This window comes from Mobula hypostoma, chromosome 18 (genome assembly GCF_963921235.1).
Source record: "Mobula hypostoma chromosome 18, sMobHyp1.1, whole genome shotgun sequence".
NCBI classification, from domain to species: domain Eukaryota; kingdom Metazoa; phylum Chordata; class Chondrichthyes; order Myliobatiformes; family Myliobatidae; genus Mobula; species Mobula hypostoma.
Window position 1 is genome coordinate 62640214 of NC_086114.1, and position 24870 is coordinate 62665083.

A 24870-nucleotide genomic window follows, 5' to 3' on the forward strand; every position below is an offset into this window, starting at 1 on the left:
CCCCCGCCTCCGTCATTTCTGTTCTCAGGATAAGTCTTTCCATTCTGGAATATCTGGCAGTAACACACAAACAACCCTGTTTTTACTGGGTACCCTCTAATTCTAAGACTATGGCCTCTTGTCCTGGACTCACCCACCAAGGGAAACAACCTTTCCACATCTACTCTGTCCAGCCCTTTCAACATTCGAAATGTTTCTATGAGATCCCCTCTCATTCTTCTATACTCTAATGAATACAGTCCAAGAGCCGACAAATGCTCCTCATATGTTAGCCCCTGCATTCCAGGAATCATCCTCGTAAATCTTCTCTGAACTCTCTCCAACATCAGTACATCCTTTCTAAGATAGGGAGCCCAAAACTGCACACAGTATTCCAAATAAGGTCTCATTAATACCCCATAGAGCATCATCAACACCTCCTTACTCTTATACACTATTCCTCTTGAAATGAATGCCAACATAGCATTCGCTTTCCTTACAACCGATCCAACTTGGTGGTTAACCTTTAGGGTATCCTGCACGAGGACCCCCAAGTCCCTTTGCACTTCCGATTTTTGAATTTTCTCCCCATCTAAATAATAATCTGCCCGATTATTTCTTTTTCCAAAATGTACAACCGCACATTTGTCAACGTTGTATCTCATCTGCCATTTCTTTGCCCACTCTCCTAAACTGACTAAGTCTCTCTGCAACCTTTCCGTTTCTTCAACATTTCCTGCTCCTCCACCTATCTTGGTGTGATCCGCAAACTTAGCCACAAAACCATTTAATCCATAATCCAAATCATCGATATACATCGTAAAAAGAAGCAACCCCAACACCGACCCCTGCGGAACACCACTAGTAACCGGCAACCAATCAGAATAGGATCCCTTTATTCCCACCCTTTGCTTTCTGCCTATCAGCCAATGCTCCACCCATTTCAATATCTTTCCTATAATTCCATGGGCTCTCATCTTATTAAGCAGCCTCATATGCGGCACCTTATCGAAGGCCTTTTGAAAATTCAAATACACAACATCCACAGCCTCTCCCTTGTCAATCTTATTCGAGATTACCTCAAAAAATTCCAATAGGTTGGTGAGGCAGGATCTTCCCTTTATGAAACCATGCTGCCTTCAGCCTATCTTGTCATGCATCTCGAGGTATTTCATAACCTCGTCCTTGAGGATTGACTCCAATATCTTTCCAACTACCGATGTCAGACTAATAGGTCTGTAATTTTCTTTTTGCTGCCTCTTTCCTTTCTTAAATAGCGGAACTACATTTGCGACCTTCCAGTCCTCCGGAACCATGCCAGAGTTTATTGATTCCTGGAAGATCATTTCCAATGCTTCCACAATCTCCAAAGCCACCACCTTCAGAACCCTTGGGTGCACCTCATCCGGACCGGGAGACTTATCTATTCTTAGTCCATTTAGCTTCCCAAGCACTTTCTCTCTAGTAATCTTGACTGTACCTAATTCTATTCCCTGATACCTCTGGCTATCAGGTATATTGCTCATGTCTTCCACTGTGAAGACTGATGCAAAATACTCATTCAGTTCCTCCGCCATCATTTTCAATCGGTCCCGTATCTACCCTTGTCACTCTTTTACTCTTCATATATTTTAAAAAAAACTCTTAGTATCCTTTTTTATGTTAATCGCCAACTTCCTTTCATAATTCATCTTTTCTTTCCTAATGACTTTCTTAGTTTCCTTCTGTAAGTTTTTAAAAATCTTCCAGTCCTCATTTTTCGCACTAATTTTTGCTTCCTTGTACGCCGTTTCTTTTGCTTTTATTTTTGCCTTAACCTCCCTCGTTAGCCACATTTGTGCCATTTTTCCATTCATGATTTTCTTTTTTCTTGGAATATATTTTTCCTGCATTTTCCTTACTTCTTGTAGGAATTTCATCCAATTCTGCTCTGCTGTCCCTCCATTTAGCTTACTTTTCCAATCGACTTGGGCCAGTTCCTCTCTCATACCACTGTAATTTCCCCTGTTCCACTGAAATGTCGATACACCTGATACCAGCTTCTCCTTTTCAAATTTGAAACTGAACTCAATCATATTATGATCAATACTTTCAAGGGGTTCCTTTACCTCCACCTCCCTAATCGCCTCAGGTTCGTTACACAGCACCCAATCCAAAATAGCCGGTCCCCTGGTGGGCTTCTGGACAAGCTGCTCCAAAAAGCCATCCTGTAGGCATTCTACAAACTCCCTCTCCTGAGATCCATTACCTTCCCGACTTTCCCAATCCACTTTCATATTAAAATCCCCCATAATTATCTTGACATTTTCCTTCTGACACGCTTTTTCTATTTCCAGCTGCAACTTGTAGTCCACATCCCGGCTGCTGTTTGGAGGCCTGTATATAACTGCTGTTAGTGTCTTTTTACCCTTGCCATTTCTTAATTCTACCCATAAGGATTCTACCTCTTCTGATCCTATGTCCCTTCTTTCTATTGATTTGATATTGTTACTTACCATCAGGGCCACACCACCCCCTTTACCTACCTTTCTATCTTTTCTATACACCGTGTATCCTTGGATATTCAGCTTCCAATCACATCCATCATTTGGCCATGACTCGGTGATGGCCATGATGTCATATCTTTTAACCTGCAGCTGTGCAGCAAGGTCATCCACTTTATTTCTAATGCTGCGTGCATTTAAGTACAGTACATTCAGATCAGTATCTGAATGTCATCTCCAACATGATCCCACCACCATGCACATCATTCACTCCCACGCACAGGAATCAGTCTGTCCCTTATCCACTGTCCCTTCCCACCGATCTCCTTTGTGGCATTCATCTCTGAAACTGCTAAGTACTACACCTGCCCTACACCTCCTCTCTCGCTGCCATTCAGGGGCTTAAGTGGTCCTTCCACTTCACCTGTAAGTCTGTGAGGATCATTTATTGCATCTAATGCTCCTGGTATGATCTCCTGCACGTTGGTGAAACCTTTGCTCCCTCTGCTGCAACAACCAGAATCTCCCAGTGGCCATTCATTTCAAATCTACTTTCCATTCCCACACTGACATGTCTGTCTATGGCCCTTTTTCACAACCACAATGAGGCCAAATGCAGATTGGAGGAGTAACATCTCATATTCCTTCTTGGTAGTGTTACGTACCCCGTAACTGGGTTGCCAAACCAGCAGAAATGGATCACTCAGTTGGAGTCTGGATTACTAGAACTAAGAAAGTTTTATTAAAGAAACAAGCAACACAGTACTCTAATCAAAAAGGATAATAAATGCAACAGTTCAGCAATGATAAACACACATGTACACAGAATTAAGATAACAGGATTAATCAAGCTCTATCGTTGTCTAGGGGTAAATGACCAGTTTCAAAGTGACGCAAAGTTCAGTTCAGTTCGCAGTAATCGCTGCCGTGGCGATGGACCGGGGGGGGGGGGGGAAGAGAGAGAGAGAGAGCAAAACGAATGAATATTCAAGGCTTCCAGACACAGCCCTTCGCAGTCAGCTTTCGGGCGAGTCCTTTGTGATGTCATCTGAGGTCACCGACCATGACCCCTCCGTTTCCAGATATAACCATTTCCTTGCACTGAACCTGGCACCCAGGCAAGGGTGGACACACACCAGGTTCCCGCCGATCGTGCCTTTCCACCCTGTGCGTTTATGGCCCGGTACTTCCCACCGACTTGTGAGAGATGCACTGCTTCCAGGGTCTTGTTACCTCGGGTGTCGTGTGTGTGTCCTGCCTTAGCGAACCTGTCCCTTTTTATCCCCCTGCTGGGGTATCGCCTGTCCATCACTTCAAACAGTTCAGGGTTCAAAGGGGGAGCCGCTCTTGACAGCTCCCTCCTTCTGTTACTCTCTCTCCCGTCCCTTCATTACACATCTCCAAATGCTGCTGCATTGTTTTCCTTATCTCTCTCTCTCCTGACGACAGGTGGCAGACCAACTGCTGATCACACAGGACAGCTAACATCTTAATCTATGTGTATTCTTGTCACACTTCCCCCCTTTAAGGATTTTTACCGGGGGGTAAAAATTACAAACATGAATACACTATTTGATACACACACAAATATACATCTTTATCAGCTATTTGGCTAATACAGCGAGTTTGAAGTTGTCAACACCTGACAGACAGTCAGCCATCACATTTTCTGTTCCTTTTATATGTGTTATTAATAATCCCTTAGACCAGGCTCCAACTTAGCAAACTTCATAGTGGCCAAAAACACTGACGAATTGCGATCAAAGTAACCTCTCTTGGTTTTTGTCCTGAACCACGATAACAAGGGTCGTCCCATCCCGACTTAGTTTTCTCTCGCAAGGGCTTAGTAGGAGGGGGAGGGGTAGTGACCGCAGAGTTATTGCAAAACTTCCTACAGTACCCCACCATCTCCAAGAGCCTTCTGAGGGCCCTTTTGTCTGTCGGGGTTGGGAGGTTAGCGATTGCCTGCACTGTAGCTTGCATCGCTGCCAGCTGCCCCTGTGTCACCACAATTCCCAGGTAAGTGACCTTTGTGTGGCCGAACACATTTTTTTCAAGGTTCACTATCAAGCTGGCTTCAGACAGCCGTATTAAATTGCCAATACACACCTCTGTGTTCGTCAGCCCTTTAGTCACTGAATTACTCATTCTATATGAATGTTGCTTGCTAGGCTAACCTAGTGTAACAGACACCACCTAACGTCCCAGTTCTTTGCATCGCCCCGGGACAACCAAACACACGGGTGCGAGTCGTTTAATTACTTCTCCTAAAGAGTCGCTTTGTTCGGGGATTAAGGGAGAGACCTTATCAGCAGACCTGGCCAAAACAATAGCCTTCTCCCATCTGGTCGATACCATACTCATCTTTTCAAAATGGTTTTGTTTTCTTATCGGGGGGACCCTAGCTTCATTGATTTCCGTGCTAACACCGACTAGGTTTGTTAGCATATCAAAAGCCTATGACCGTCTCAGTTCGCATCAGTCATAATCAATAACATCCTTCCCCCTGGGCAGCCAGTAAACCTCTTTCATGGTTCCACCAACTGTTCCCTCCAGTACCGCAAAATGTCCACCGGGGGGTACCTCGTGGGCCAGGTTAAAAACCTCATCCCCATAACTCTTTTGCACCACCCCCCATTCCTCATCTGCGGGCACGGTACTTGGTCTCCCTTGCTTCCTTAGCACTTCCTCCTCCACACAATAGCCTACTGGTTCCCTTGTTAATTCTGTGTCAGAGAGAGCTGTCTCTGCCAAAACCATCAGTCCCTCGTCTCGCTCCTGCGTCTGCACAAATTGTTTCCTGGCTAATGCTACGTCTGTCCCAGCTCCCTCACTACCTCTTGCCTCACTACACTCCTTCTTTTCACTTTCTACCCCCTTCTCGTACAAGGCTGGCAGAAACGTCTCAGCTAAATTTACTACCGCGGTCCCGTGATGAACCTGTGAGTCCATGGGCAGGGCCTCAATGCTGGCAGGCTGACCTGTCAATCTCACTGCTTTGAACACAATTCCCCCGGCGAGGTCATTACCGAGCAAGACTTCCACGCCTTTCATCGGTAATTCGGACCTCACCCCGATCATGACTAGTCCAGAGACCAGGTTGCTTTGTAAGTGTATCTGGTGCAAAGGGACTGACTCTGTCCCTTCCCCAACACCTTTGACCTTGACCTCCCCAGTCTGGGTCTCTGAGCTAAACTCTAATACACTCCTCAGTATCAGTGACTGACGCGCTCCCGTGTCTCTCCAGATCCGCACTGGAACTGGTTTTAACCCCTCCTTCACTGACACCAATCCGGCCGAGATAAACTTCTCGCGCCCTTCCTGAACTTTGGCAGACCTGTCCTTCCCTAGCGGTTCGTTTACCAGCTCGATACAGCCAGTCAAAATCGCCGTTTTTCCTTTTCCCGTCTCCTTCTTTGGGGCAAAGCACCTGGACACAAAGTGTCCGACTTTCCCGCAATTATAACAGACGACCCCAGGAGGCTTCCTACCAGACTGCTCCCGGTCTACCTTATCCTTCTCGTTAGTCCCCGGCTTACTTTCTGACTTTTCTGGCGGACTCTCCCCGCCGTCCTGACTACCCTTCTGGTAGCCTTTACTCGGGGCAAACTTCATTTTATGCGTCAACGCATACTCATCCACTAACTTAGCAGTTGCGGCTAACGTGGCTGCCTCTTTCTCATCGAGGTAGGGTCTCATACCCTCAGGGACACAACCTTTAAACTGCTCAATCAGGATCAGCTGTAGCAGTGTGTCATAATCCCCCTCTACCCCCTTTGAGGCGCACCAACGCTCACAATATGTCTGCATCTCACGGGCAAACTCTAAATACGTGCGGTCCCACTGCTTCCTCGCATTCCGGAGCCTCTGCCGGTATGCCTCCGGGACCAACTCATAAATCCTGAGGATGGCCTCTTTCACCACCTCATACCTCTGGGCATCTTCCGCGGACAAAGCTGAGTAAGCTTCTTGGGTTTTCCCTTTCAGTACACTCTGAAGCAAAACAGCCCACTTATCCCTTGGCCAGTCCTGACTTATAGCCACTTTTTCAAAATGGAGAAAGTACCGATCCACGTCGGTATTGTCAAATGGAGGAACCAGCCTAACCTCCTGGGTCGCCCGGAACCCTCCACCTTGGTTCGGCACGAGCCCCTGCTCTGCCCTTATCTTTAACTTCTCCAGCTCGAATTCCCTTTCCCTCTGTTTCTCCTCTCTCCCCAGCTGTCTCTCTCTCTCTCTCTCTCCTGCCTTTCTAACTCTCTCTCTTCCTCCCGCCTTTCTAACTGCTTCTCTTCGTGTTCTAACTGTCATACCCGGAACTCGTGCTCGAGTCTCAGTTTTTCAAGCTGCACCTGTACGGCATCTCCAGCAGGTTTTTCAATAGACACCACCCCCAGCTCGCCTTGGGGAAACACACCTTTAGATACATAGTGCTCTACGATAGCTCTGTGTATCTCCTCTCTCCTCATTGTCGACTTCCCCTTAGCAAGATTCAACCGTTTGGCCACAGCTACCAATTCCGTTTTCCTGGCATCCTCTAATGCCTCCAATTTCCTCAGCCTCCATTTCTGCTGTTTGTCTTTTCTTTCTTTCGGGAATTTTGACCCAATCAATTTACTCCGTCCCAAATTTAGCGTTCAAAATCGCGGACGAGAACCCCACTTATGTTACGTACCCCGTAACTGGGTTGCCAAACCAGCAGAAATGGATCACTCAGTTGGAGTCTGGATTACTAGAACTAAGTAAGTTTTATTAAAGAAACAAGCAACACAGTACTCTAATCAAAAAGGATAATAAATGCAACAGTTCAGCAATGATAAACACACATGTACACAGAATTAGGATAACAGGATTAATCAAGCTCTATCGTTGTCTAGGGGTAAATGACCAGTTTCAAAGTGACGCAAAGTTCAGTTCAGTTCGCAGTAATCGCTGCCGTGGCGATGGACAGTGGGGGGAAGGAGAGAGAGAGCAAAAACGAATGAATATTCAAGGCTTCCAGACACAGACCTTCGCAGTCAGCTTTTGGGCGAGTCCTTTGTGATGTCATCTGAGGTCACCGACCGTGACCCCTCCGTTTCCAGATATGACCGTTTCCCTGCACTGAACCTGGCACCCAGGCAAGGGTGGACACACACCAGGTTCCCGCCGATCGTGCCTTTCCACCCTGTGCGTTTATGGCCCGGTACTTCCCACCGACTTGTGAGAGATGCACCGCTTCCAGGGTCTTGTTACCTCGGGTGTCGTGTGTGTGTCCTGCCTTAGCGAACCTGTCCCTTTTTATCCCCCTGCTGGGGTATCGCCTGTCCGTCACTTCAAGCAGTTCAGGGTTCAAAGGGGGAACCGCTCTAGACAACTCTCTCTCCCGTCCCTTCATTACACATCTCCAAATGCTGCTCCATTGTTTTCCTTATCTCTCTCTCTCCTGAAGACAGGTGGCAGACCAACTGCTGATCACACAGGACAGCTAACATCTTAATCTATGTGTATTGTTGTCACAGTAGTCTCCAACCTGATGGCATGAACATCAATTGTTCCAACTTCTGTAGCCATTCCCCTCTGTTCCACCCCTTCCCTTATTCCGGTGACACTCTCACCCCTTCTCTTTGCTTCCTCCATGATCATAACCTTCCCATCACTTCCTTCGGGTGCCCTACCACCTTCCCTTTATTCCCATAGTCTACTGTTCTATCAGACTCTTCTTCAACCCTTTACCTCTTCTACCTATCACCTCTTAGATTCTCACATCATACCCCTTCATCTCCCCTCCCCTACCCACCTAGCTTCTTCCTCACTTGAACATGCTTATCATCTGTCTGTTTGTATTCCTCCACCTTCTGTCACCTTTTTATTCTGTCTACTGTCTCCTTCCTTTCCAGCTCTGATGAAAGGTCTTGGCCTTTTCTCTGTCCATAGGTGCTGCCTGACCTGCTGAACGACTCCAGCATTTATGTGTGTTCCTCAATATTTTCAGCATCTGCAGAATCTCTTGTGTCTAATAACATTAACTGGTGGCTTATCCCATGAAGCCTTTGTTGACCTTGCTTTAAATATGATTGAGCCCAAGATTTCTTTGCGGCTGAATTTACATCAAAATTGTTTCATTATGTTGATGAAAAGAAAATTGATCTTTCATATTCATTGATTAAGAACCCTATAAGAGGCATAGACTTGGAAGATAGTCAGAGACTGTTTTCCAAGGTAGGTGTGTCTAATGTTGGAAGGCATAGGCTTAAAGGGGATCTGAGATGTAAATTTTACACTGTTCTGGTGCATATTTTAGGTCGTTTAATTATCATTCAACCATACGTAAGTGAATACAGCCAAATGAAACAGTATTCCTCTGGGGCTATGGTACAAAACACAGTACAGACAGTCATACTCAGCACAGACACACACAGCACATATAATATAGCAGTAAACATACAAAATATATATACAGCCCAAGTCCCTGAGTCACGTGTCCTATAAATGGATGGGGCATGTGCGTTGTCGGCAAGAATAAGCAGTTCTCAGAAGTCTGCAGACAAACGCACAAATGCAAACCAGCTTGTCTTCCACCAAGCGAACACTGGAGGGCAGCACTGGTGGGAAGAGCCAGTTTCCAACCCAGCATGGATGCCATTCCACCCATCCGGCGTCTCCCCTCCTGGACTGCTGCAACAGGCAAGCCCACGACATGAGGCCTAGACCTCGCCACAACTGAACTCCCCTGCCATCGGTCTCGTCAATAAACCATGAATAGTAAAATACTACCATTGAAGTATTTTACATTACCAATATCCAACGTGATCACAAGAAAAACATCCAAGACAATCACCTGCAGTTAGACCGCACACCATCTTCATATACTATCTGCAGTGCCTCTCCATAGGAGGCAGCAGCATGGTCCGCACCAAGTCCAGCTCCTCTAGTACCTCCACTATCAATCAACTTGCTGATGAGATAGACCCACAGTACTTGAAGTTCTTAGTGTCCAGCAGTATGTTATGAGCGGTAAAAAAGACATTTAAAAAAGCCAAAAGCACATTTGGTCGTCCTGAGAGAGGCTGCTGTGTCCAAGCGCACTGCCATCTTACTGGAAAATGGAATTAGAAACAAAAGACATAATGGGGGGGGGCAAGTGCCTGTTTCTAGTATACTATACAACTGTATGATTCTCTGAGTGACATAGGTTTTGCTGTTTAATGTTTAAATTATGAAGCTTTTGGTGTTTCTTCAATTAAAAAAAAATAAATATTTTTTCCCCTTTAGGATGAAGTGGGAGCTCCTGGGATAGTAGTTGGTGTTGCTATGGATGGAAAGGAAGTTTGGTCTGAAGGTGTGTATTGCATTCTAATTTAGGATGAGGTGCACATCATTTGGTGATGAGTGAAGTGTGTTCTTTGTGAAACGTGACCTGAAATTCTGCAAAGCAAGAAGAAACCCTTCATTCTCTGTGTGTAAAAGAAAACAACTTAACTCTGACATCCCTCCCTATACTTTAATCACTTTAAAATTATCTCCCCTAGTATTAGTGATTTCCGCTGTGGGTAATAGCCTCTGGCCATCCACACAATCGATGCTCTTAACATCTAATACTACCTCTATCAAGTTGCCTCTCATCCTCCTTCACTCCTAAGAGAAAGGCCCTAGCTTGCTTAGCCTACCCTCATAAGTCATGCTCTCTAATCCAGGCAGCATCCTGGTCAATCCTCTCTTAAGCCTCTACATGGTTCCTATATTGATGAGAGTAGGACAGTGGATGCACATTTTAGTAAAGGTTTGACAAGATTTCACATGGTAGTCTGATTTAGAAGATTAACATTCACAGGTCCCACAGAGTTCTGGTAGATTGCATTCTCTTGATTGTACCGTGGAGGGGTGTGATTCTGGTTTGGAAGTCTGTGAGCAGTGGTGTTCTGCAGAGATCAGTGCTGGTGCCTCTGTTGCTTGTGATTATGCTCTCAGTGACCACATTATTAGGTACATTTGTACACCTGTTCATTAATGAAAACATTTAATCAGCCAATCATGTGGCAGCAACTCAATGCATAAAAGCTTGCAGAGATGGTCAAGAGCGTTGTTCAGACCAGACATCAGAATGGAGAAGAAATGTGATACAAGTGACCTTGACCATGGAATGATTGTTGGTGCCAGACAGGGCGCTTTGAGTATCTCAGAAACTGCTGATCTCTTGGAATTTTCACAAACAGTCTCTAGTATTTACAGAGAATGGTGCAAATAACAAGAATCATCCAGAATGCCAGTTCTGTGGGTGAGGATACCTTGTTACTGAGAGAAGTCATAGGAGAATGAACAGGCTGGTTCAAGCTGTCAGGAAGATGACCGTAACTCAAATAACCACACATTACAACAGTGGTGTGCAGAAGAGAAACTGTGAACAGAAAACACACTAAACCTTGAAGTAGGTGGGCTACAGCAGCAGAAGACCACAACCATATTATTAGGTACAGGAGATGCCTAATAAAGTGCCCACTGAGAGTATGAGAATGATTTGTACAGAAACGTCAGTGAACTGTAGAAGAGGTTTACTAGGACACTGCCTGGTTTAGAGTGCATGTGCTGTAAGGAAAGGTTGGACAAACTTGGGTAATACGGAGCTTTATAATACTGTGGGGTCATGAAGAGAGTTTACAACTGGTAATTTTTCCCAGGTTTGAGATGTCTGATACCAAAAGTCATGCATTTGAGAGGGAGAAACTTTGAAGGAGATGTGTGGAGGAAGTTTTGACACAAACAGTGATCAGTGTTTGGAATGTGCTGCCGGGGTGATGGTGGGGACAAATAAGACAGAGGCACTTAAAAGGTTCTTGGATAAGCACAAGGATGTGCAGGAAATGTGGGGATATGGACATTGTCTAGACAAAGGGTTTAGTTTAGTTAGACATTTAATTGCTAATTGATTTAGTTCATCACAACATCATGGGCTAAAGAGCTTGCTCCCATATTGGTTCTGTGTTCATAACAGAATGGAGCATCTCAGCTGGTCAGGCAGTATGTGTGGAAAGAGAAGCAGTTGACAATTCGGCTTGAAGAAACATTGTTAGAACTAAAAAAGAGAGGAAAGAGAAAACGTGCTAATTCAAGCAGAAGAGAAGGTGGAGAAAGCAAAAGGAACTGGGGACAGCCATGAATTGCTATCTCAGCTCTGTGTAATGTTTTGAAGTCTGGTTGATGCTGTATGTCTGGCTGACTGCAACATGACCAGCAGACCGGAATATACAAACGAACAAGTTCTGCAATGTACAGCACCTGAGCAAGAAATCAGATGTTATTTCATGAGCTAATGTTGGGTCTCATTATAATACTGCAGGAGGCTACAAAAAGAGGGGGTCAGAGTGGTAGTGAGGTGCCAATTAGAAACTCAGGGTCACTCCTGCAGACCGAGCACAGGCACTCTCCAAAGCAGTCATCCAGTCTGAACTTGGTTCTCCAATGTAGAGGAGGTCACCTGGAAAGACCAACTCTGGGTGGTTTTAAAAAGCTGAAAGGACAGGTGCAAATGGAAGAGTGGACCACCTCTAGAATCTCTTCCTTTTCGGAGATCAACCTGTTACACAGGCAGAGCAGCTGTCTGGTCAGTGGCTCCTTATTTCACTGTGTAATCCATCCTCAATTCTCACCTCTGCTGCTCAGAGTAACTTGCTTTCTTTCTCAGTCCAGGTTTCCACTCTGATCTGAAATGACAACTTTTCCACATTATGTTATGTAACCTGCTAAGTTTTTTTTTCCATTATCTTCTATTTTTGTTAAAAAGAGCTCTTGATATGCTTTGCAGCCGTGAAAATGTTTGGGAAGTTGCAAGGCGAATCAGGCATTGTAAAGTATCTGCTATTAAAGCTAAATATTTATGTGGCCAGTTCCTGTTAACCTTCTGTTGCTTTCCAAATTCGCGTAATTGACATTTTGGCAATTTAATATTGTTAAATGTCAAGGGGAGGTGATTAAGCTCATTCTTGCTGGAGGCGCTCTTTGTCTGCTGTTATGTATTAAGTACAGGTAGCCCCTGCGATGTAGCTGTTCAGCTTTATCCTTACAGATTTCACAAATCACTTCCCAAAAATCTGAGACAGAAAAAAAATACACTCTCACAGCAACTGTGTGAAAATTAAGTAAATAAATCAACATAAATTTCAATTTTTCAACTTGCATTTCTTGAAACATGCTTCATGTTATGGAAAATCACGATACAGTCCCCCCCCCCCCCGATAATTGGGACTGCCTGTATGTTGTCAGTTTAAGCTTTGATGTTGCCAAAGTCTTTGATTTCCTGCATTTCTGAGCAAAGGTTTCACTTGCCGTTCTGGCTTGCTTCAAGGACTGGGCTATGCAGATGTGGAAAACCGAGTGCCGTGTAAGCCAGATACGGTGATGCGAATTGCCAGCATCAGCAAACCCCTGACCATGACTGCCATCGCCAAGCTGTGGGAAAATGGAAAGCTGGATTTTGATGCTCCTGTGCAGAAATATGTGCCAGAATTTCCAGAAAAGGAGTACGAAGGAGAGAAAGTAAGAATGATACTTGTTTGACAGTTTTTTGTTAATTCCACCTTACACTTTATTAGTTATCTCCTGCCTTCTGTTGCTAGCCATTCCACTTAAAGGTTCGACATATTGTGTGATCCAAGATGCTCTTCTGTACATCACTGTTGTAATGTATGGTTATTTGAGTTATTGTCACCTCCTTGTTGGTTTAAACCATTCTGGCCATTCTCCTGACTTCTCTCATTAACTTTTTTGCCCACAGAACTGCTGTTCCCTGGGTGTTTTTCATTTATTGTACCATTCCGTGTAAATTTTTTTTTTGTGTGTGCCATACTCTGTCAGAGCCTCGGCAACCACTTTTCAAGTGGTTGTCTTGGATGAAAGATTCTGTGAGTGGTCCCCCACGTCCTTCTCACAGCGCAGACTTTTTTTTACGAGGCGAAGTTGCGAGCTCAACACTCAACGCTCATCACTCCCAGCACGGATGGAAAGCATCCCCAGGAGCAGCCCGACTGGGTTCAAACTCGGGAACCTTCGCTCCGGAGTCCAGCGCTGATGTCGCTGCGCCACCAGCCAGCCGTGTAAATTCTAGAGACTGTGAAATTCCAAGGAGATTAGCAGTTTCTGAAAAACTCAAACCTCCCCATCTGGCACCAATGATCATTCCACTGCCAAAGTCACTTAGATCACATTTCTTTCCCATTCTAATGTTTGGTCTGAATAACAACTGAACCTTTTGACCATGTCTGTGTGTTTTTATGCATTGAGCTGCTGATAAGATATTTGTATTAACAAGCAGGTATACTTAATATTGTGGCCACTGAGTGTATGTTTAGTATCAGTTTGAAAGTCATTCAGCTTCTATTTATCACCCTAGTTTGTTTCACACGTGACATAGAAATATCGAGCACTAGGTCCACTTGAACATGTGAGATTTGAAAGAAAGATAACTCATTTTTTTTTTAGATTATGAGGACACTCAGTCCTCGTTTATTGTCTTTTAGAAATGCATGCATGCATTAAGAAATGATACAATGTTCCTCCAGAGTGATATCACAAAAAAAACAAGACAAACCAAAGACTAACACTGACAAGACCACATAATTATAGCATATAGTTACAGCAGTGCAAAGCAATACCATAATTTGATAAAGAGCAGACCATGGGAACAGTAAAAAAAAAGTCTCAAAGTTCGGATCGACTCCTGATAGTCCCCGATAGCAGGCAGCAGAAGGGAGAAACTCTCTCTGCCATAAACCACCAGGCACCGACAACTGTCGATGCGTGGAAGCACCCGACCACAGCCGACTCTGAGTCCGTCTGAAAACTTCGAGCCTCTGACCAGCCCTTCGACACCGAGCACCATCTCTGCCGAGGGCTTTGACCCCGCCCCGGCCGCCCAGCAACAAGCAAAGCCAAGGATTCGGGGCCTTCCCCTCCGGAGATTCTGGATCACACAGTAACAGCGGCAGCGAGAAAGGCATTTCAGAAGTTTCTCCAGATGTTCCTCCGTTCTCTCACGTCTGTCTCCATCAAATCAGGATTGTGCACGGCACCCTACTTGACAGATTACAGATATCATTCACCGGAGTGGCCGCGCAAGCTGTGTCGCGCCACCATCTTCTCCTCCTCCTTTATATTTCTTTATCTGCATATTGCATGGAATTGGAAAGATGTGCTTGGAGGGAAGTGAGGACATGAAATGTACATAGTTATTTGGTTGAGCTTCCATCACATTCACCATCATCAATAAGATGTTTGAAATTTGGAAGTCATTCCCAAATTGAAAACAAAGGACTCTTAGCAAATTGCAAATCTCTTGGTTCATTCAGGGCTTTGGGTTGGAGAATATTCTGAATGATTTTGTGGGGACAAGCTTGTTCATGTGGTTAGGGCTAAGTCAAGGTTGACAGGGGTTGCGGGGAGGCATGGCTGAAAGGGCAGGGAGAGTATATTATGTGCTGTATCTCTAAATAAATAAAGTTCTTGTCTATGAATATTTCAATTCTTGAGGGAAAGTCACTGACAGACTTTTAAGATTGAAATAAATGAATCCCTTGGTATCCCTCTGAGATATCCTTTGATATACTGCAGGAGAACAGGTCATTTGGCACACCAACCAGTGGGCACCCATCCATATCACTGAGTGCCAAGATGAGTAAACAAGGAACAGCCTACCCTGATGCCTTTTACATCCTTGCCTGGGACTTCAGTTAGGCTTGATTAAAGAAATCTCTGCCCAGTTGTCATCAACATATCACCAGCAGGATCACACTCGACCACTTGTATACTATCATCAGGAATGCTTACTGTTACAACCCTAGACTGCATTTCAGGAGATCTGATCACCTGGCTGCCCCCTTCCTACCTGCATACAGGCAGAGGCTAAAGAACAAGGTGCCAGAGTAAAGAACAACAAGAGATGGCTGCAGGAGGCAGAGGAGCAACTACAGGATTGCTTTGAGTCGGTGGATTTGGCCACGTTTTTAAATTTTATTTATTTATTTAGAGATACAGTACAGGACAGACCCTTCTGGCACATCGAGCTGTGACACTTAGCACCCACTGATTTTAACCCTAGCCCAATCACAGGACAATCTACAATGACCTATTAACCTATTAACCAGTATATCTTTGGACAGTGGGAGGAAATTCACGCTCACGGGAAGAACACACAAACTTTCTTAAAGGATACCAGGGTTAAACTCCAAACTCCAAGCTGTAATAATGTCACACTGACTGCTACGCTCCTGTAGCGTCCTAGGAGTATATACACAGTACTGTGCAAAAGTCTTCGGCACCCTAATTAGTTCATAAATCCTATCTTAAGAATCTATCCAGAAACTTCCCTACCACTGACATGAGATACAGAGGCACTCGATGTATTGAGTGCTGTGATTAGCAAACAAAGTCCCACCCTGACACCTTTCACATAAATGCCAGAAACTTCAATCAGGCTTGATTGATTGCACCATGGATGAGTATGTACCCACAAGATCATTTCAGGATCTTTCCCAACCAGAATCTCTAGGTAAACCAAGAGATCCATAACCTGCCAATGCCTAGATTGGTGGCGTTCAAGTCTGGCAACCAAGGAAAGTGTGAAAGTCCAGATATGACTTGGGGAAAGCCATCTCACATGCCAAGTGGCAATTCTGGACCAAACTGGAATCACAGAAGGATGTTCGACACTATGGCAGAGCTTGAATGCGATCACTTCCTACAAAAGTCAAACCAAGTGACATATGTGACAAGGTTTCACTCCCAGATGAGAGAGAACATCCCGCCCCATTGTGAGGAGTGCTGAGTCCTGGGATGGACTGACAACAGTGTAGGATTTGAGAGTCTTGCCAACCTACTGGTGGACAATGGTACGCCAGTAGACTGACTGGTCAGACAAGTGAGACTCCTGTGGAGTGAAAATGGGACATCACATTGTGTCTATACTTAATGAGATAGGATTCCCCAGAAATAAGGGGAGCCAGAGGCATCCTTTCTAGCTGCTGGCAGCAGTACGGGACAATCCCACAGAAGGAGAAAGAGGTAGATAGCTGGAGACATTATATATTAGCATGGATAAGGGAAGCTGCCCAGTTAGTGCAGACTCGGGTGAAAGAATTAGAGGACAGGAGTACAGGGGTGGTCTGTTGGGCAGCAGTAGAGCTAAATGGTGACCTGACCCGGTTAAGGTCCGAATTGTGTGGAAACAGCACCAACACAAGGATGGGGGGTGGAGACAGTTGGTTAGATAGTGAGGATGGGGAAGTGAGATTTGAAGAGAGGCTTGGTGTTCCCTCTCTGTAAGCCACCCCCCCACCCATGCAGCCAGGACAGCACAGGCCAGACTGGTGGCCCTGTGATCCCAGACCTGGCAAGACAGCCACCAGCCCGTAGCCCCTTCAGCTTCCGTGGAGCAGAGTGAAGAAGAGCAGCAAGAGGAACAGTGTGAGGAAGGGGGACTTGAGGAGGATAGCACAGTTGGTCTCACTGAGACGAACTCCGTCAGAGAGTTCCCTGCTAAGAAACTGGCGGAGCTGGAAGGCAGGTATAGGCAAAAGCCAAGGGAGCCTCTGCCCACATGGTTGCTGAGGAGCTGGGAGGAGGGAGGTGGGTGGGGGAGGTGCTGTAGTGAGTTTATCTAACAAGGAGATGGGTGTTCTTGGTGGGGGGGGGGAGGTTTGGAGCTGTTATCCCACCATGCGATTCACAATACCCTGAGTGTGCCACCCACTTCCACAGAGGTGATGAATCACTATGGGGGAGAATTATAGGTCAGATTTTCCTCATTCTTTGAGTGGGGTTAGAAGCCCCAGAAAGAGTGCAACCCTTCGCCATTGGGCTCTGATCGCAACGTTCTATCATTATGACGACAACCCACGGGACGTGGGGGGGTGGGGCCATAGGTTAACTTTGACCATGGTGGGGTACTTATTTAAAGCAACAGTTCTCAGCAATAGGGGGTACCATAAAATGGCACCATCAGATTATTGGAGGGATTGGGAAAGGTCCCCATAGTCGGGTGTGCAAGTTAGACAAGCAGTCTGGAGGTGGAGGCCCCACAAGACCCGTAAGGAAATGCTTATGGCATTGCTCAGAGCCGGGGTCCTGAGGAAGCAGGTAGATGGGGTTCTCTCTCCCACCCTCTATGCCATATGGAAGGAGCATTGCCAAAGGAACAGAGGCAAGGAGGCCGTTAAGGAAGAAAGGTCATTCTACAAGCTCACGCCTGATAAGGTTTCCTTCTGTCCTCTGCAGGATTCTTCATATTCTGCTCAGGATTCCCTGTATCCCTCACTTGGACGTTCTGCAAAAGGCACTGGCTGACCTTCAGTAGCAGCAGGGTTCGGGCGGTGGGTGATGTTCTCCCTTCCTATTCACGTGGGGACGGATTTCAGGGTTCCCGGTGGATATACTCAGCAGCCCTTTTCCAGCCAGAGGAATCAGAGGCCTTGCGTACCCATTCCAGTACTTTAGCACAAAAAGGAAAATGCAGCAATGGACGGCACTGGTGGACATCGGTACCGAGCGCACCATTGTTCCGGGTAACCCTGATAGCATGCAGGGCCCTAGGGCAACCGTAGAGGGGTTAGAGAGCTCACCTCTCACTCCCAGGAGGTACTTTGCAGGTGGCCTTCGGACCAGGACAGCCCGGACACATGGCTGTCGTTGTGGTCGCCTCCCCGAGTGCATTCTGGGTATGAATATGCTGATGGCTAGATCCCTGCAGACGAGTAGGGGTCCTTTTACCTTCAGAGTTGCACGGGCAAAGGTACTGGTACTGGATTTGGACAAATGGGAGCCTTTGGTAATCCCGCCCTCCACCAAGGTAATGAACACCAAGCAAAACAGGATCCTGGGAGTCCCCATGGAGATGGGGGAAACTATGGTGGCCCTGTTACAGGAGGAGTTCAATAATTAGGCACCACCCTTCACAGTGGCTGTCCCGAAAACAGTCACCCTTATTAAAGGGGTAGGGGCTAAGCATTGGTCCAGGGTTGCAGACCTGGTCAATGCCTTCTTCCCCATGCCCCTGAGTTCAGAGTCACAGGACCTGACTGCTTTTGCCTGGGGTCAGGGGAGACAGTATGCCTTTTGTTGCTTCCCACACTCCCACCTGTGCCATGGTACGATTGCCTGAAATCTGTAGGGGATACAGTTAGACCCCACTGTCTCTGTATCCCACTACATAGACAATGGGCTGCTAAAGGGACCCTCACAGGAGGTAGTGAGGCAGGCCCTAGAAAAGGTGGTCACCCCTCTGTGGCAATGGGGGTTGGTCCATCAACTCCAATAAAAATACAGGGTTCCAGCCAGGCTATCCTCCAGTCCTCCAGGATCTTACCCATGCGTAGGGATGTTTTTAAATATGTCTGTTAGGGCACCAGCAATTTATGCACGGGTCTTCCATGAGCCTGAGGGATCAGCTCGCCAGGCCCCAGGGGCTTTATCCACCTAATTTTCCTCAAGCAGCTAGTACCCCCTCTTCCAGCCCATGACGTACTACTGTTTTGCCTCAGTATGCCATGTGATATGACATTTAATGCATGATAGAGAGGAGGCAATATTTGTCTATTGTGGTTATGGCTTGGAGCTTTCACCAGTGATGATAGGCGTGGATTGGTTTGGTTTCAGAATTCAAATCAGAATCAGGTTTATTGTCTTTGTCGTACAGTATATGATGTGAAAGTTTTTGTTTCTTGGCAGCAGTACAGTCCAAAGATGTAACATTTCTATAACTTACAAAATAATTATTGCAGATTAAGGGAATAATGAGTTTCTTGGAGTGAGTGACTTGTGTTTGAGAGGGTGATGCATTAGTTAATGGAAGTATCAAAGAGTCACTAATGGTCATGCTGTACTGCTTACAGTCATAGAGCAATACAGCCCAGATGCAGGCCATTCGGCCCAACGAGTCCATGCACACCATGCTGTCCACCTAGCTAATTTCAGTTCATTGTGTTCAGCCCATTTCCCTCCAGGCCCTCCTTCCACATACCTATCCAAATGCTTATTAAATTATGCTATAGTACCTGCTTCTTCTGGCATCTCATTCCATATGTGCCCATTTGGGCTAAGTCCCGGCAGGTCTCTCGTCATGTAGACTGAAGGTATTAAGAAACCATGTAGAGGTAAGTAGAGGAATGAATATGCAGGGAGATTGTGAACAGTCGTAAGAATAATAGGGTTACTCTAGTAATGGATTTTTAAATTTCTCAGGGGCGTTCAGGAAAGTTTCCTTGGGAAACTTGTATAGAGAGCCCTTCTAAGGAGAAGGCAAAGCTTGATCTATTCTTGGGTAATGGGGCGGGGTGGCTGATTGAGGTGACAGTAGCTAACACTTGACCATAGTTCTATTAGTTTTAAACTAGGTGTGGAAAAGGAAAGAGCTGGTCCACAGGTTTTTGTTCTAAATAGGGGCAAGGCATATTTTGATAATATGAGACAGGAGCTTGCAAAGGTTGATTAGAGTAGATTGTTTGCAGGCAAGTGGGAGGCTTTTAAAGGTAACATTGTGAGAGCTCAACCTCTGCACATTCTTAATAGAGTGGAGAGGAGGCTGGTAGGAGTATAGAGCTCTGGATACTGACTCTATGACTCTAAATCAAAGTCATTACCAAATCAGGGTCATGGGCTGTAGTTCCAACGAGATAACCGCAGGAATGAGATATCAATTAATTTAAGTCAAGCTAAGAAATAGTACAGGGTAGAAAATATTGGCTTGAGTTATTCACAGACACTACATAGTGGTTATAATATTGACAAGGCATAAATCAGGATATTAAAAAAGCACGTAACAATTCTGCACAAAGATCAAACAAGTCAAATTCGAGTTTATTCTCATACAAGCAGGTGCAGGTGCAATAAAAAACTAACTTGCAGCAGCATCACAGGAACATGGAATCCGATACACAACATTCACAAGAAAAACGTAAATTAGATTTTTTTTACAAGAATACAATTAGAACAAAAAAAGCAAAGTCCATTCTGTTGCAGTGATCAAAGTGGCCATAGCATTGTGAAACTTTAATGATTAGGGTTTTGACAGTTGTTTCAAGAACAAATGATAACAATCAGCTTTATTAGCACAGTTTTAAATAATGTGAGATTTGTTATTTTACAATAGCAGTATAGTGTAAAAACAAAAATTATTATAAATTAAAGTTTCAAAGGTTCATTTATTATCTAAGTTTCCAGAAAGCCATGAAACCAAGAAAGTAAAGAAAGGCAGCTCGATCATCAACCCCAGCTCCCACCTCCTCGCACAAAAAAACAAACAAAAACGGAACATTGACTCTCAAATTCCCCTCTCCCTACTTAAAAAAAAAACAAGATCAGGTGAAAAACACAGAATACAAAAATACCATTATGACTGGGAAAAAGGTCCACAGTCCAAGTCCACATCCAAACATAGAAAACCTGGGCAACATTCTCCCTCTCCATAGCAGAGTGATCTCACCAGTGATAGAAAGACAGTCTCCCCTCTCCTGCAGCAGACGATCTCACCAGTGATAAAAAGGCAGGTAGCCGGTGTTTCAATCTCCCTCGTCACTTTAATCAGCGAAATGGAGTCGAACATTGGCTCACAGCCTTCTCGCCACGCGGTTCCCAGGCACTGCCTCTGCCTCCCGGAATCCCCTCAGAGACTGCAGAGCCCTGAAACACCCAAACGATCTCCAAACTGCAAATCACACTCCAGACGGAAAAAAACATAAAAGACTTAAGAGAGGTAAAATATATGGTTTCATGATCTATCCAGGAGATGTCGACTGAAGGAGCATTGTACACAGGAGCCATCTTGTCTGGAATAGATCATGCAGAATAAAGGAATACAGGTTTCCCCTGCCATCCGAAGGTAGAGCGTTCCTATTGAAACTGTTCGTAAGCCAAGATGTCGTAAAGCGAAGAAGCAATTACCATTTATTTACATGGGAAAATTTTGTGAGCGTTCGCAGACCCAAAAATAACCTACCAAATCATGCCAAATAACACATAAAACCTAAAATAACAGTAACATATAGTAAAAGCAGGAATGATATAAATACACAGCCTATATAAAGTAGAAATACTTTTCCACAATCATTACTGAACTGTTCTCCGTAGCAAAAATCTCACGCAAGCGCCGTCAGCAGAAAATCTCATGCAAGTGCTGTTGGCAAGAATACGGCGCAAGTGCTCTCCAGTAACCTTTATGCTATGAAGCTGCCAAATCATACCAAATAACACGTAAAAATACACAGCCGATATAAAGTAGAAATAATGTATGTACAGTGTAGTATCACTTAGTAGAAATAATGTATGTACAGTGTAGTATCACTTACCGGAATCGGGAAGACAGCGCAGAGCACACTGATGATGGTGTGTTAGTCTTGAGTTGGAGTTTGGGTCATGCAGTGGCCCCCACCCTCCAGGCCGCCGAGCAATACATTGCCACGAAGCATGCAGGGGTCCAGCGGTAGCCGGGAGGCACATAGCACATCTTTAAGAAAAAAGCCAAAACAAACATGCTAATTAATTAGGTGCCGCCCGGCACCTAATTGTTAGCCCAGATCAGTGCTGATTTCCGATTGCATCATCTCTGATCTGGGCCGATAATTACGTGTCGGCAGCACCTAATTAATTAGCATGTTTATTTCGGCTTTTTTCTTAAAGATGTGCTGGGTGCATCCCGGCTACCGCTGCATTCTTCGCGGCTCAGTATCTGTCCGCGGCCCGGGTGTTGGGGTGGTGGACTCGTCTTCTCTTTCCATTAGAGCAGGCAGCTCATCTTCTTCTATCTCTGCCCGCCTCGATATCGAAGGTCGAGGTTCGTCGTCTGCTCTGGCTGATGTGGAAGGCTTGCTTGACTGCTGAGCCTCGCGCATTTTTCTATCGCACAGTTCTTTGTAAGGACTCAAACCATCCTGCAAATATCCCCTAAACCGATGTACCCTTTCAAAATTAAAGTCGTACTTTATCATTACTCATTGAGTTTTGATTGTTATCCTTTTTTCTTCCAATTGCATCAGCTCTTCATCTGTCAGTTCTTGGTCATGGGATGCCAAAACCTCTTCAACATCATGTTCGTCAGCTTCCACAAGCCAAACTCACGTTGTCCTTACTTCGTTCACCATGATCGAAACGCTTAATTATGTCTAGTTTTACGCTAAGTGTAACACCCTTACGAGCTCTTTTAAGCTTTTCCGATACCTTAGAACTCACCTTGCAAACAGCTGCTCACAGGCTCGTGTTTAAGCAATGCCGTTCCGAATCCGGGGGAGAGCGGCTGCTCGGGGTGCGCACTGCCTTTTATCGCGCACTGCTTTTTTTCGTAACAGTGAAAACACCTTCTGAAAACGAAAACAGGGTACTAATGTAGGTCTTTCATAACAGTGAAGTTTCGTAAAGCGAACGTTCGAAAAGCCGGGGACACCTGTGATGAGGGAAGTAGCTGTAGTTCAAGGCCCATCATCAAAGACGCCCATGATCTCTTCTCACTGCTGCAATTGGGAAGGAGGCACAGGAGGCCTTAGGCCCCACACCGTCAGGTCAGGAACAGTGATGTTACCCTGCAGCCATCAGGCCCCTGAACCAAGGTGGATACCTTCACTCACCTCAACGCAACCTCAACACACTTTCAAGTACTCTATAACTGATACTCTCAGTATTATTTATTTATTTTTGTATTTACAGTTTGTCTTCTTTGACACATTGGTTGTTTCACGGTCTTTGTAGTTTTTCATTAATTCCATTGTGTTTTTGCCATGAATGCTGCGAGAAATTGAATCTCAGGGTAGTTTATGGTAACAATACTGTCTGTGTTCTTTGAGGGTATTAGGCAAGAATTTGGAAGTGTAAATTGGGAGCAGATGTTCTCAGGGAAATTCACAGTAATATCAGGAGCAGAAAGAGAAATTACAGCCAGGGATGGCAGTGCAGCGAAGATTGGCAGCTCTGTGCTTGAGGATATGCGAGACAATCAAAGTAGGAGTAGCCATGTACCCACAGAGTGGCGAATGGAATTTGAACACTGTTCTGCTGAGTAGACGTGAGGCTTGGGCTGAAGCTGCTGAGCTCAGAACCTTCCTGGGAGGAGGTGAACAGGAGGTCACTTTAGGGAATCAAGACAAAATCAAGCAGTGTAGTGAAACAGAAAGAGAGGGAATGGGAATACAGATTTCACAGAAGTGGTTTGAGTAATGCAGGATAGCAAATTAACAGAGAATATACCTTCTGTAACTTAAAAGAGGTTAGGTGCATATCTGTTTTATACAGAAAAGTAAATCGGTCTCAGCACCATTGCAGACATCCCACCCTGCAAAAACTCATTTCAGGGAGGTAGCACCATCAATTTGCAGGAGACTCCCGGGAGGGGTGGGATGTCTGCAATAGAGTAGCTCCTTAGCAGGTAGCCAGCTAGTTTAAATAATGTTAGCTATGCTAATAAACGAATGACACCTGTTAAACTCACCTCAACATGTCTTTTACAGTCTTAACCCACCATGGGCAATAGAAAAGTCACTGTTGCAAACAGTGCAGCGAGCAACACTGTCATTATTTTTGACCCCTATTAGGCAAGGGGTACACGTTAGTGTAGTCTGCAGTGACGGACGTTTTATTTTTTTTTGGAACACTCTGCCATGGCATGCTCTCTCTCTCTCTCTCTCTCTCTCTCTCTCTGTCTCTGTCTCTCTCTCTCTCTCTCTCTCTCTCGTGGTCGCTCGCGCGCTCTCAAGCACTCTCGCTTTCTCTCTCGCTAGCGCGTGCTCTCTCTCTCTCGTGGTTGCTCTCGTGCTCTCTCTTGTTTTCTCTCGCTCGCTCTCAAAAAAATTGATTTCCGTGATATTGTATATAATTTGCGGGCAACAGGGAGCCACTATTAATTTGCGGGAGACTCCCGGAACTTCCAGGAGAGGTGAGATGTCTGCCATTGACCAGGATTCCTGGATGGCTCATTGCTTATGTCCCCTGCCTGGCAACAGAGTGCACAGTACTCAGTGCTGCTGCTTTCCAATTCCAGCATTCGAGGTTAGCCCTACTTCTGTTGTGGTTTGTATGGAGTTTGCATTATCTCCCTCTTGGTTCCTCTCCAAGCGGTCTGCTTTCTTCTTGGATCTCAAAGACAGGTAATTGGCTACTGTAAATTGCCTCTAGTGTGAGCAGATGCAGGTGAATCTGGGAAGTTAATGGGAATGTAAGGAGAATAAAATGTAGGATTAGTGTAAGTGGGTGTCTGACAGTAGGAGTAAACAGTGGGCAGCAGGACCTGTTTCTGAATCATATGATTCTGAGACACAGCTGCTCTTCTTCAACATCTTGAAATCTTTTGTGTATACATGGCAGAGCAGGCAAGCTCTAGTTTTAATATCATATCCAAAAGTTGTTATCTAACAGTGCAGTAGTCAGATTTCAAGTTAAAGAGTAGGTAAACATAATGGATTGA

At 45.3% G+C, this 24870-nt stretch overlaps 1 protein-coding gene across 1 annotated transcript in view; it reads left to right on the top strand.

Annotated features, from left to right (window-relative positions):
- lactb (lactamase, beta) overlaps positions 1–24870 on the top strand; it is a 72061-nt gene that overhangs the window by 32856 nt on the left and 14335 nt on the right. The window contains exons 2-3 of the mRNA XM_063070999.1: positions 9717–9783; positions 12784–12974. Coding sequence (XP_062927069.1) covers positions 9717–9783; positions 12784–12974 — 258 coding nt within the window. The remainder of the gene's footprint in view (positions 1–9716; positions 9784–12783; positions 12975–24870) is intronic.